Source organism: Sinocyclocheilus grahami, unplaced genomic scaffold (genome assembly GCF_001515645.1).
Source record: "Sinocyclocheilus grahami isolate Dianchi unplaced genomic scaffold, SAMN03320097.WGS_v1.1 scaffold237.1, whole genome shotgun sequence".
Classification (NCBI taxonomy): Eukaryota; Metazoa; Chordata; class Actinopteri; order Cypriniformes; family Cyprinidae; genus Sinocyclocheilus; species Sinocyclocheilus grahami.
In genome coordinates this window covers 205260-219302 of record NW_015505416.1, presented here as the reverse complement: position 1 = coordinate 219302, position 14043 = coordinate 205260, and the positions used below count along the sequence as shown (strand labels likewise).

Here is a 14043-nt window from a genome sequence, read left to right as displayed (position 1 = left end):
ACACACACACACACACACAGAGCGGGATAATACACACACACACACATAGAGCGGGATAATATACACACACACACACAGAGCGGGATCACACACACACACACACACACACACAGACAGAGAAAACCTTGTCTGAAAAAAAAACAGAGCATATGTGTCGCTAGACGTTCATCTCAGCCCCCTAAAAAACATGATTAGCTGTCAGCACACTTTTTACCTTTGCTGAAAACAGCGGCTGTTGTTATATATCTCAGGTTAGTCGTTTATATAGCAATTTTATAATTATATAGTAATTTACTTTCCCAAAATCATATTATATTACATCATATCATATATCAATCATATCAATCATGTCATATCATATATTATAATGATATATTTTTTTATAAGTTTAAACTTGTAAAAGCAAAAAAGCAAAAATAAATAAATAAATAATAGTGCTTATCTCTATTTACATTTGCTAAAAACAGCAGCTCCAGTAAAATATCTAAAGGTTAGTAGTTTAAGTAATTTGTTTGTTTGTTTTCTTTCAATAAAAAATTCAAACTTGTGGAAATACAACAACAACAAAGCTCATATTCAAGAAGGATGAGGCTGAAATTTGTTGGAGATGACAACTAGATCACCAAGACATCTGTCAGGATGGAGGATTGTGGGTATGAGCATTTGTTCAGTATGTGGATATGTGTTTTTGATTGGCAGGTCTGATTCGCTGAGATGTGGCTGCTGTTTTGTCACGTGTGCTGCTGAGTAACAGCCCATGTAATAGTGTTATCTGCTGTATTCAAATATTCAGAATAGAACTCGTGACACATAATTGTTCAGCTTTTTATCTCATGCATTGACATACTATAAAAGGACATTTCTTGTAGCTACTCATGATTTGTTGTATTTATCTAAATATATAAGTGGTAAATGTGCATGCAATGTGCAGTTTTGTTTATGTTTGTTCAATGAGTTTTTATTTAGATAGCAGAGAGGGATTTGAATACTCCTTACATATTCAGGGCACATCCCGAACTCGGGAAGGTGAACTGGAACTACGTACGGTACGTACGCCTGTGTAAGTGAGTGTGGTTATCTGCATTTTATGTCGGAGAATAGCTGTCAGCTGTGGAGAGGCTAGTAATGACACATATTTATCTACTCATATGTGTGTGAATGTGGGTAACATTGCATTTAAACACTTAGGGTTCCATCAAAAGAGAGAGTGGTTAGAGCTATGGCATACTGGTTAGTGCATATTCTCCTGATACAATGAGCCATGGTGCTCATATGGGTGATGCAGGTTTTATTACAGCATATTCTGTTGCATTTGCCCTCTCCTATTTGCTCCCATTTTGAATAAAGCTAAGGTGTTCTGGGTGGCAGTGTTTTTATTGCTATTTTATTTTAAATTAGTCTTTTCAGTTTACTTATTTATTTTGGTAGCATTGTTTTTGTTTAGTTTAGTTTAGTTTTTACTTTTTAACTTTCCAGAGTTTTCTAGATTTTAAGTTTTAGTATTATAGGGCTGCCAAAATTAACTATTTAACTACTTAACTTTAAAAATAGTTAACAATAAATATTCTTTCAACACTGTCTGTGTCACAAGTTCACCAACCAGTCATCAGCTCAGGACTCCATTTCCCAAAAACCTCCCTGGCTCACACCTGCTCTCAGTCTATGATCACCATCACCTGGAGTCTGATCACCCGCACCTGTCTCAGCTCATTGAGAACCCTATATCCCTTTACTCACTGAACTTCCCCAGTGTCCGGTCTACAGTTTGCATTGCTGTTCTACCTACGATTCCTTACCCTAGATCAGGGGGTGTCAAACTTAATTCCAGGAGGGCCGCAGCCCTGCAGAGTTTAGTTCCAACACACATACCATGTAGTTTTCAAATAAGCCTGAAGGACTTGATTATCTGGATCAGGTGCATTTAATTAGGATTGAAGCTAAATTCTGCAGGGCTGTGGCCCTCCAGGAACGGAGTTTGACACCCCTGCCCTAGACGCTCCTCTGTTCCTCTGGAAAACATCTACCAATCATTACCAGCTAAGAGACACTATTATCATAATATCCCTAGTATACTCACCTGACATCCATTCTCTCTCCTTTACCCCAGTTCCACGTTCAATAAAGCTGCTATTGAGTTCACCTACCTCTATGTCTCTGGCTCGGTTGCTGACAGAAGAGCGGACCAACAAGATTTGCCTTACACCATGGGCATTCTCCTCACCCCTCAAGACCCAGTGAACCTACTCCTCACGCGCTTTTAAGATGGCTGCCCGATTGAGGACTAAGTAGAGGAGTTCCTCGAGCTCTCACATCAAGTGCCCTGGAACGATGACACTCTAAAGACTGTTTTCTGGTGCAGCTTAGATGATCACCTGTATCAACAGTTTCCAGCAGGTGCTACTCCAGGTTCTTTTCACAAATATATTGATGGTATTCTGAGGTTGTGTGGATCACCGTTTACAGTAGAGGAAGCACTTCCCAAGTCCTCTCCCGTGAGTAGTGTTCCTGAACCTGTTCCAGTTTTCGACCCAGAGCCCGTTCCTGAGCCAATTGTCCCCATAACCTCTACCAGGAGAAAGAGGCGGAGAAAGGATAAGCTTTCAGTGTCGGCTCCATCCTCCGAGTCCACTCCAGTGTCGGCTCCAGCCCCCGAGTCCGCTCCAGTGTCGGCTCCAGCCCCCGAGTCCAGCCCCCGAGTCCACTCCAGTGTCGACTCCAGCCCCAGAGTCCGCTCCAGTGTCGGCTCCAGCCCCTGAGTCCGCTCCAGTGTCTGCTCCAGAGAGGGCTCCTGTTCCAACGTCCGCTCCAGTGTCGGCTCCAGAGAGGGCTCCTGTTCCTACGTCCGCTCCAGTGTTGGCTCCAGAGAGGGCTCCTGTTCCCACATCCGGCCCAGAGAGGGCTCCTGTTCCCACGTCCGGCCCAGAGAGGACTCCTGTTCCCGAATGCCCACTCCGCCATGGCTCCCTAGTCTGCCCGCTCCGCCATGGCTCCCTAGTCTGCTCCGCTCTGCCATGGCTCCCTAGTTTGCCTGCTCCGCTCCCAGATCCGGTACTGCCCTGAAGGCCTGCCTTCCCATGTAAACCTGTTCCTAGAGGCCTCCAGAGCGTGTTATTTGGCGTGCGGACACCCCTTCCAGGAGGGGGAGGTAATGTCACAAGTTCACCAGCCAGTCATCAGCTCAGGACTCCATTTCCCAGAAACCTCCCCGGCTCATACCTGTTTTCAGTCTTTGATCACTATTACCTGGAGTCTGATCACCCGCACCTGTATCAGCTCATTAAGATCCCTATATCCCTTCACTCACTGCACTTCCCCAGTGTCCAGTCTACAGTTTGCATTGCTGTTCTACCTGCTATTCACCTACGATTCCTTACCCTAGATGCTCCAACGCTCCACCACTCCTCTGGAAAACCTGCAAGAAACAACCATAATATCCCTAGTATACTCACCTGACATCAATCCTCTCTCCTTTACCCCAGTTCCACGTTCAATAAATCTGCTATTGAGTTCACCTACCTCTGTGTCCCTGGCTCGGTTGCTGACAGTCTGGTGTTATTGTTATCTTATAGCATTTTAATGTTTAAAGTGGGTGGCTTGTAATGTTATGATGTACTGTGTACCAATGACCCCTGTTTCAAAACCTAAAACTATTTATTTACTATTTATATTTAATTTGTTGCAAGTTGAATGATATTCTAATTAGTTTTTGAGACATGAAAATATATTTTATTTAATTTTATATTATTTATGTATTTGTTACTCTTTCAGTTGAGCAGTTTCTATATGGTTGTTAGGGTGCTATGGGTGGTTGGTAGGGCATTTTGGCTTGTTACTGAATGATTGTTACTGGCCTAGGTCAAAAGAGACCATCCTGAAGTTTTCACAAGGTCCAGTACTTTAGCAAACACCACTAAAGTAGTAAAGCCTCAGTGTTTGTGCTGACTGTTTGACCCCGGCTGGTCTGTAAACGGCAGTGTCAGCAGAGTTCCTGTAAGACCGGCCGAGATGTGGTCAGAGAAGTGTGCACCAGTCCCGACGCCTGCTGCCGGCCGCAGCGCCTGGCACCGTGTGCCTGTTAGTAGTGGGTGATTTATGAGGATTAAGCAGGCTTGTTGGCAGCGTGCTACTTATGGGCATCCAATTTACTGCCTGTTTCCTCCTCCTCCTCTTGCCCTCCTTACTCTTCCATAGCTCCGTGGGTGCTGTAGTCCCTGGCATGGTGAATGATCCTTTAGACGTAGCGGGATGCACAATTCTTTCAGGAGCATTTTATAGAGCATCAATTAGTCTTGGAAAGTGTGAAGGAATATTCTGGATGGATTTGTAGTAGCAGCAGTTGTCCCAGTAAAAGTGGGAGGCATGGAATAGTCCTACGCCATGTTGATTTATGTGCTCTACAAAGCTGAAGAGGTGCATCCAGAACCTGAAGTGCTAGTTTTGTCTCTTGCCATTATTTGCCTACCAGTCCATCCCAGTTATGCACTTTTGCTACTGATCTACTCAAAAATGGAAGCTGAAGTAATGTCAAGAAGACATAGGAGGTTGAATAGTATGACCTTGGTGAAGGAAATCAGTCTTTCCATTTGTGTTATCATCTGGCTATGCATACCGACTTGACTTTGTTTCAGTGAAATGTTCCTTGTTCTTCAACCCCCTTGAACTTCACTTTTAATCTGTTTTCACATTTGATTTCATTGACTGGTCCAAATCTGAATTTGAGTCCACCCTCTTCCCCCAGCAGGGCTCCTTCTCCTTGTAGTTTTTAACAAGATATGGCTGCAGTAAAAACACAGTAATATTGTGAAATATTATATTAAGCAAAATGAATGTCCTCAATAGTGATTCACTTTAGCAAATCAGGTTGGATTCATAGCAGTTGGAATCCATACTGGATAAGTGCAGAATAGATATGACAGAAATTAGGATATGAGCTTAATTATTGCATCCTTAAAATAGTGAGGTTTGGTTTATTAAGCACATCTACAGTATCTGGAGTCCTGAAGAGCTGTGTTTTATCTTGCCAAACGTTTCACTACATCTGTGGTAATTTCTGAAATAAACCGATAAAGAAAAAAAAACATGAAAGGCAACCACATATGATACACTCCTGTGTCTACTGGCTTAGTCAACACATTTCATGCACAGTGAACTTCTCCGGCTCACCCACTTTCCTCACATGCTCTGAATGTGTGGCATGTCCCAGAGGAGACCTTAGCCTAGATATTAGAAATATCTCTCATGCCTCAGGAGAATGATGCGCCAAACCTCGCCTTATGTTTTGTGGAGGAAGAGAGGAGGGCAAATAACAGACAAAAATACTTAGTTTCCATCTTCAAGGAGAAAGCTAATGTATGCTTTTGACAGCATGTTTTTGTTACATGTTTTTTTTCCCGTGCTTCATGAGAATGGTTATTGAGAGCATTAAGAAATTATTAGGGAAAGAACAGTACAAAATGAGATGTTGCAAGTCAGACTCGAACCTGCTTAGCCCATATGAGCATCAAGGTCATGTGTTGACTGCCGTGCCACAATGTTCGTTCTATTTTCTATGATTTTCTTCATGTTGGATACAAAAGGTGCAGCCAACAATGGTATTTTTCCCTGAAAGTGACAATATGACATTCCGAGATTTTCATTGCAGGACAGTGAGCCAGCTGGGCTGAATAGTATCAAGGATTACGCGATTCCAGATGTACAGAGCGAAGGTAAAGAGAGAGGCTGATGAAAATGGAAAGAAAAAGGGCTAGAATGGGAAAATGCTTAGTGGGGAACTCGCTCTCCCTCTCTCTGTGAGATAATGGCAGTTATTGGACTGACTCACAGCTCCTCTCTGTGTGTTTCTCTCAGATAAAGAGTGCCGTGTGAATCTCCGCTGCTCTGCGACATGCTCTCTTCATTTGGAATTAAATGTTCGGCACACAATATGCGGCACGTGGCCAGGCGGTGGCTGAAGCTCAGGGCTGGAGCTCCAAATGAAATGGCTGTTTAAATCCCCTCGGTGGAGGCTTACAGTGGCCACTACCCCGGCCTGCTGAGCGGAGCCCAGGACTTTAGGGGCTTTTTGCAGACTAGCCTCTCAAAGCTACTGTGCTCAGAACTGATGTGTTTGGCTTTAACTTTGCAATACATTTAGTTTTTTTGTGGGGCAGACTAATTCTACTGATTTACTGGTTTTAAGGCTTTACATTTCGGATGTGGGCTTGGAACTAAGCATCTAAATCTCATCCAAAATACTCCATATCAGTGCTGCAAGTAAATCTGATACTACCAAATATCTTTAAAGGGATAGTTTCCCTAAAAATAACAATTGTGCCATCATTTTCTCACGCCTATGACTTCCTAATCCTGTATGACTTTATTTCTTCCTTTCACAAAAATGAAAGTCAGTGTGGTCCAAAACGTTGAACTTTGGACCCCATATCAGTGTTATTTTAGCATCATTAATATTGTCACGTTAAGGTGAACTCAGGCATGAAGTAGAGAGCAGTATCTAAATGTTGTGTTTTTAAATGATTAATAAAAGTACGAGAAAGTAAAAAAAAAAAAAAAACATAAACGGACAAAAGACGCGACCATGGACACAGGAAACACAAGGGTTTATATACAAGGGGGTTAATGAGATTAAAAATATACTTATTATTATTTTTCTATAATAGAATATGTATGTAGTTTTATTTTTAATTTATTAAATTTTTATGATTACTATTATTTTATTTTAGTTTTAATTATTTTAATGCATCGTTAAACAAAAAAATTGTAAACATTAACTTGGCAATTAGCTGAAATAAAATAATTTTAAGTAATGGATTTTTTAACCCTATAATAACCTATTATGATAATAACCCTGCACTATATGGACAAAAAACGCAGAGATATTTTCAGGGCTTAAAGTTCTCTGGCACCTTGCCGGATGTCCGGCATGCAGCGTTTGGCTGCGGAAAAAAATAATCCTACATTTAAAAAAAACTTGTTGATATCACTTTCGGGTCCATGAGTTCGCCTACCAATGGTATGAGAGGAGCACAGCTTTCACTCTCAACCAAACTAACATTACTAGCCAAGCAGAATTTTTTGCTCTATAAACACGAGACGCGCATAATAGTATCCAACTGCAGAGTCGCAGCCCTGATGAATGGAGAAGCGTGACACATTGAAAAAGCTGCGAGGGCAATGTTCAAAGATGTCCATCTAGCGCATATTTACATAGAATAACTAATTAAAAAGCAGCGCAGCGGAGCTTTGTAAACAGCTCAGAGTAATCATTTCATCTCCATAAGAATGATATGATTGCCAGAACAAATTTACCGGAATTTTTGAAAAGGTCCTGTTCACACATGATCTCTTAATGGTAACTTACCGGTAATTTACCAGTAAAGACTGTATGTGTGAAAGGGGCTAAACTCTTCCTCTGTATATGCTGTGAATTTGAATTGCTGAATGTTCATCTGGGCATTTTCTCAATAGATTTGTAACGTAAATAATTTATAAACCTTTGCCAACACAGGAGAATACATCATATTTCTAAATATGCCATTTATTGTACATCGCGATTTCATAATAAACGTTTCTGAGTTTGCATGTGGCCAAATATTAAAATTGAATGGATTTAAACATCGTTTAATCACGCTGTAAAGTGAAACGTCACCAGGCCGTTGGCGCCCTCTGCAGGTATTTGTTTTAATACATAATGTACTTAAGTTGGTTATGTTCATATTATGTATAGGCATATTACATTATGTATTTTAACAATGTTGTTCAATAAAACCATGTAATTACTTGGTATTGATACTTTATTTGAGCCAATTATTATTGCCTCATCGTTAGTTTATATATAAATAGTCATAATAAAGCCTGGTTTTCACTTAGGCCTATTTGTGTTACTAAAAATATCAGATTACTCAGTTGTCAAAATAATCAGTAGATTACTTGATTACCAAAATAATCATTAGTTACAGCCCTAGATTAGTTAAAATATTTCAAAATACAACTGCATTGTTTTACTTTTTGTAATTAAAAGACAAATATTTTGTCATTGAAAATTTCTTAAAAATAGTATTAAAATATTGTCTTGTTCTCATGAACCAAGTATCTGTATTTTGTCTCATCTCGTGAGCTAAGTGTATTGTCACACCCCTAGTGTCGGTAAGCAGTGATATAGCTCATAATTTCCCAAGTGTATGATATACAGGTGCATCTCAATAAATTAGAATGCCGTGGAAAAGTTCATTTATTTCACTGTTTGAATAAGGGAAGCAATAACTTTGCCATAGTATCCTTTCAAATGTTAAAGTTGCCACAGTCATTGCATGATTTGCATGTGCTGCCCCATCCCCTCCATCCACCCCGCCCCCCGGAAAAAAGTTCAGGCTCAGGATTTTTTTTTTTGCTTTAACCCCTGCATTTTTCAATTTATCTTATTTTGTGTTCCGCAGAATAAAGCCATACAGGTTCAGAACAACATGAGGGTGATTAAATAATGAGGGAAATTAAATTGTTGATGTTTGTTTGTAGATTGTATCGTGTCAGTCCATAGACTCATGTCCTACATTTAGGTTGTTCTGCTCTGTTATGTCTTAGAGTCATCGACTCATCCCAGTCGATACATCTTGTGGTGTATCGATTTCTAAGTGATGCCATGTTGTTCGGTCGGCCTGCCTGATCAGTGAGTCTGATTGCTGTTGTAGGGCAGAGCGTGCTGAGGTGGAGCAGGTTTGATCTGCTGATGTCTCTGGCACCTACAGTGATGCTACAGTGCCACTGAGGCCAATTAACACATGAAAGGTGCTTCCCACCATCCGACTGGCACCACTAGAGAAGGAAGCGAAGGAGGCAATAGTGGAGGTGCACAGGAAAACAAGCTAGCACTGTTTGCTCAAGCAATGACAAGGTGAGAGGCGAAAGAGAAGCAAGAGAGAGCTGATGAAACAATGTATTGCTTCCTCTTGCCTCTTTCCCACTGCAGGGAGAGGAAACACTGTGAGAAAACAAGCCAAAACCTCCTTCAGGAAGAGCGATGTCACACTGTCGAACATTATTAACATCAACAGTATTAACATTTACATGTTCTGCAAGTTGTCATCTGCAGGGCCTTCTGAAGTTTTGTATTTTCATTTAATCCAGGCTTTAATATGTTGTGTAAATACAGTCCAAGACAAGAAAGTGAAAAATGTGAAAAGAAAGAATAATATATTTCATATAAAAAAATAGAAATACATTTAATAGAAATACACGTTTAAATGTTTTTTAAACAGTTATTTTTACAGTAATATAAATATAAAATATATAGTTTTATTACATTATTTTAATATTTATGTAGTTCTTTTTTTAAAGTTTGTTTAGTTTCAGTTAGTTTGTTGTTTTAGTATGTCAAGTTAAAACAAACTAAAATTAGTAATATTGCCTTATCTGAAATAAAATATTTTTATTTTATTATTTTATTTTATTTTATTTCAATTTCGTATAATATTTAAAGTTTATATATTTTATTATAATGGAATATTTATGTAGTTTTTATTATTATTTTTTTTAATTGTTATTATTAATATTATTATTGTTTTCATATTCCCACTGCACAATATATTGCACTAGTTTTTGAGAGAGAGAGATAAAAAAAGAGCTTTTGGATTCAAGTGTAGATTTGTACAGTTTGTTTGTTTTTAGTTTTATTAATAACTGCATATATGCTTAAAGGTGATGTGTGTGATATTAAAATGCTTTGTTTTAGTCTAATATATAGAGAGGGGAAAATGACAAATACTGTAAGCGAGTAGAAGATAAATTAAAAAAAAGGAAAAATTATTAAAAGTTAATATATTTCACAATAACAAAAAAGTCAAAAATTAATTAATTAACTTACTTGTATTATCTCTAATAAAAATCATTTTACAACCTGACATTTGGACCTTGACAGTCAAAAGTCTCTGCAGGGGTCTTCTCTATGACATAATTTCCTTTCCTCTTCAGGAACTCGAGCTGCGTCGACAAACGCTAGGGGAACGCCTTCCGCGATCCACGCTCTGAATCGTATTTCTTTTTCCTTTTTTTTGTTTTGTTTTATTTTTTCCCTGCATATTTCTACTTATTTGATATGGCTGTCAAATCTGTCAAATCTATCAATCTATAGAAATAAAAAAAATGCTTATAGATTTGGTGTATTCAAGTCATTGCATGTATTCATTGAATTTTTATGGTATGTTTGTGTGTCATGTCATGAGACAGATGTGGTAAATTCTAACAGACTTACCAATGCTGTGGCTCCATGAATATTACAATTATACTGTAATAATTTGGCTAAACATATTAAAAATGTCTTCTATCTGTTCTCCTGCAGCCCTTGCTGGGAGTGAGTGAGATGCCGTGTCGAGGCTAGAGGCAGCGGTGGACTGTTCCCGAGTCAGTGGAAAGCCCCTCTAGATGAGCCAGTCACAGCCACCCAGCTGCACGGTAAAGGAATAAGGATTTAATATGTCAACAGAGGCCGAGCTCCAGCCTGCTGCCAGACCCAGCGTCAGAAAGGATTCCAAGAAGAGAGGTACGAGCCCGCATATGGACACATGTGTAAACAGACAAACACACTCACGCCCGGGGGTTTGTTCAGTCTGCGGGGGTCAGCTTTAAATTCACAGGCGTACTGTGCAGATACCACACACACACACACACACACACACACACACACACACACACACACACACACACACACACACACACACACAAACAAACAAATATAAACCCACAGTGCCATAGGGCTGGAAGATAGAATTAAAGTCTTGTTATTTGTAACATTTGGACAGAACTGAATTAATTAATATTTATATTAATATTTTGTATTTATCTTGTGTTTAAATGGAGTTGAGGACTCAGTTATGGGATTGATTGATTGATTGATTGATAATAAATTCATGCATTTGAATGAATCCATCCATTATGGCAAAGAATTTGTTTTGTTTTTTTATTGGATGAGTTAGAGTCAGTGTTCATTTAGTATCATTGAGATACTATTATAGTTTTTATTTATATTTTGAATTAGTTTTTATTTTTATTTTTTCATTTTCATTATAATTTTAGTCAGTGGCATTTTTATTAGTTTTAGATTTTTTTTTTAAAGGGGTCATAGGATGCTACATGCACTTTTAGAAGTTGTTTGTACTGAAATGTGTCTTGGCAGTGTATGTACACAACCACCCTATAATGATAAAAATCCACCCAGTGTTTTTTTTTTTTTTATCTGGTTAAATGTTTTCCCCTTTCTCAAATCGAGCTGATCTCAGATGCCCCTCCCACGATAGTTTGATTGACAGTAGCGTTTCAGTACAGACTGGACTGGTGTCTTACCTTAAACCCACCCTGAGTGAGCTGTCATCAGTCCGCCATTGTTTCACCACAAGAGCAGTTGTAGTCAAGAATGACTCCTAACAAGCGATTGAGGTGTTCTGTTGTTGGATGTAATAATGAACATAGCAGTCGTCGTTTACTCCCGACATCTGAGCGGCTGAACTCACAGTGGATTACATTGTTTCTGAAGGGAATGCTCCCCCGATCTGCCTAAATGCGTCTATGTTCGCGCTAATCATTCATGATCCAGCCTCATCTACAGAAGAAGTGAGTATAATGTTTTGTAATGAATCTTTGCAAATCGCCTTTCCTAATAATGTGCTAATTAGCAGGTTTCACGATGAATGAGGCTTAAGTAAACAGTCTCTCTGAGAGCAGCTCAGAAGAGAGGGGCGGGGTCAGCAGAGCTCATTAACATTTAAAGGAAAATGCTACAAAAACGACTTTATCTGAAAAGAGATGTTTTTGACAGGGTAAAAAAAAGTGGTTTTTACAATACCATTGAGAAATTTTAACCAAACTATGTTACAGACTTTTCATTAAGACCCTAAAGAATCATATCAACTTGTGGAAAATGGGCATCATATGACCCCTTTAAATTTTTTTTTTAATTTTTTTATTTCAGTTTTAGTTTCAGTTATTTTAGTACATCAAGCTAAACTAAATAAAAAAGAGAAATGTTGCAACTCACTGAAATAAAATAGTTTTATTTTATTTCCGTTAAAGTGTATTTTATTTGAAGTAATGTTTTTTTTTTTGTTAACTATGATACATCTGGTTGGAGTAAAAACGACAGGCGGCATTAAGTCATGTTGGTTTACAAAGAGTCTAATCTATTGTACACAACACTATCATTCTTTTACTTGGGATGACTGTATTTCCATAAAAGTTGTAAAGTGAGTGGGATAGTTCCCTGGCGGTGCAGTATGATATTTATAGATTTTCTTTATGTATATGTCGTCATATGCCCGCTGCTTTGTATTTTTATGCTCAGAATGGTCATTTGCCATATTTTCCCTGTCAGCACCCTCATCTTTGCTGTGGTTCACACTCCTAACGGGTACTCAGATAGATGTTTGGTGTGGGACCAGTGCCAAGGGGCCTGTCGGTCATTGTATGGCACTGCATAGAGGAGACAGACTGTTGCCCCTCTTGTTATAATGAGTCTCGTTGCACTGCCCTCTTGTGATGCACCACCTGTTCCTTAGTGGCCACACAATGGCGTTTTGTGCCAGGCTATGAGCCCATGAGACCTCAGCGGCACAGCTGAGGGGCGTAGTGACACCAGATGTCCCACAGGGCTGGGAAATGGAGATCATACAGCGAGAGCAAGTGTCTCTATCTGACTTCTACATATCGTTGTATGTCTATGAACAAGTCTACAAACTTTATGAACATCCCATGCAAATATTATAAAAGTTTTTATTACTCATGTTTCTTAGGGGGTGTCATAATATGTGACATTGCATTCAGAAACAACTAGACGGAACACAACAGTATGGACCAGAATTGATTTATTTCTCTATTTGATTGTGCAAATAAATTTAAGCATTCACAAAACATGTTATATTATATATTTTTTTATTTTATAAATATGTGAATTTGAAAATAGTTTAAAACATTCACAAAGCACGTTATAGTATATATACATATTTATTTATTTTGCATTCATCTTCAAAAATCGGCTAAAAACGCATCTCTTCCATCTTTTTTTGACCCTCTAACTCTAGCACTCTCTATTCTAACTCTATATATAAAAAAACTAACTCTAGCTTTTCTAATATTTTTGTATTTGTATGTGTACTGCATTAAGCTAACTGAGACTTGTTATAGCACTTGTATATCATTGCTCTTTTGTTGATTTTGATTGCTTCCATTGTCCTCATTTGTAAGTCGCTTTGGATAAAAGCGTCTGCTAAATTACTAAATGTAAATGTAATTTATTTATTATGTGAATGTGACAATAAACTGAATCATTCACAAATCTTATTCATTTTAATAAGGTGAATGTGAGCATAAATTCAATGAGTCACAAAAGCTTAATAGTGTTTATAAATTTATTTTTTTTATTTGTACTTATTTAATAATTACTTGAATTTGACAATAAATTGAAACATTCACAAAATGTTTGTTTGTTTGTTTATTTTAAAATACATTGAAACAGAATTCTACAATGATGTGACTGGAATATTCACAAATAAGACCACTTTAAGACTTCTAGAATGAGCAAAACTGTCAGTCAGATGCTCACAGAAACAATAAATAAGCAATATAATGTCTGTATTGTATAATTGTTGTGTAATTTATAGTATAACTTTTAGTGTGGGATCATTTTGCTTATAAGTATCACAGATACAGAAATAATACACTTCAGGAAAGTCAACTGGAGGATCATCTGATTCCTCCCACCCTTTTCATTGCTTCAAACTGTCTTCAGTTTTTCAAGAACTGTCATGTTTTATGGTCAGAGTAGATCTACAAAGCAACAGTGAAGACTAGATTGTTAACCTTTCTTTTTTTAACCTATAGTAAACAAAAACAGAGGCAGTTATGCCCCTGAGGAGGCACATACACACAAATATGCTTCTGTCAATTGCATTGCCTTGAATACTTAAGTGCTAAATGCTTATTCTCAACCAGTCAACAGTAACAAAACAACATCCACCTGTCTCTTCACCAGCTTCATAACAAGCCTGACCCGCATCTCTGTTC

General features: G+C 38.3%; 1 protein-coding gene across 5 annotated transcripts in view; it reads left to right on the top strand.

Moving 5' to 3' along the window:
- LOC107597792 (disabled homolog 1-like) overlaps positions 1-14043 on the top strand; it is a 171127-nt gene that overhangs the window by 51858 nt on the left and 105226 nt on the right. For all 5 annotated transcript variants that reach the window (XM_016288976.1, XM_016288974.1, XM_016288972.1 and 2 more), the window contains exon 2: positions 10331-10531. In XM_016288976.1, coding sequence (XP_016144462.1) covers positions 10465-10531 — 67 coding nt within the window. In that variant the 5' untranslated portion in view covers positions 10331-10464. The remainder of the gene's footprint in view (positions 1-10330; positions 10532-14043) is intronic.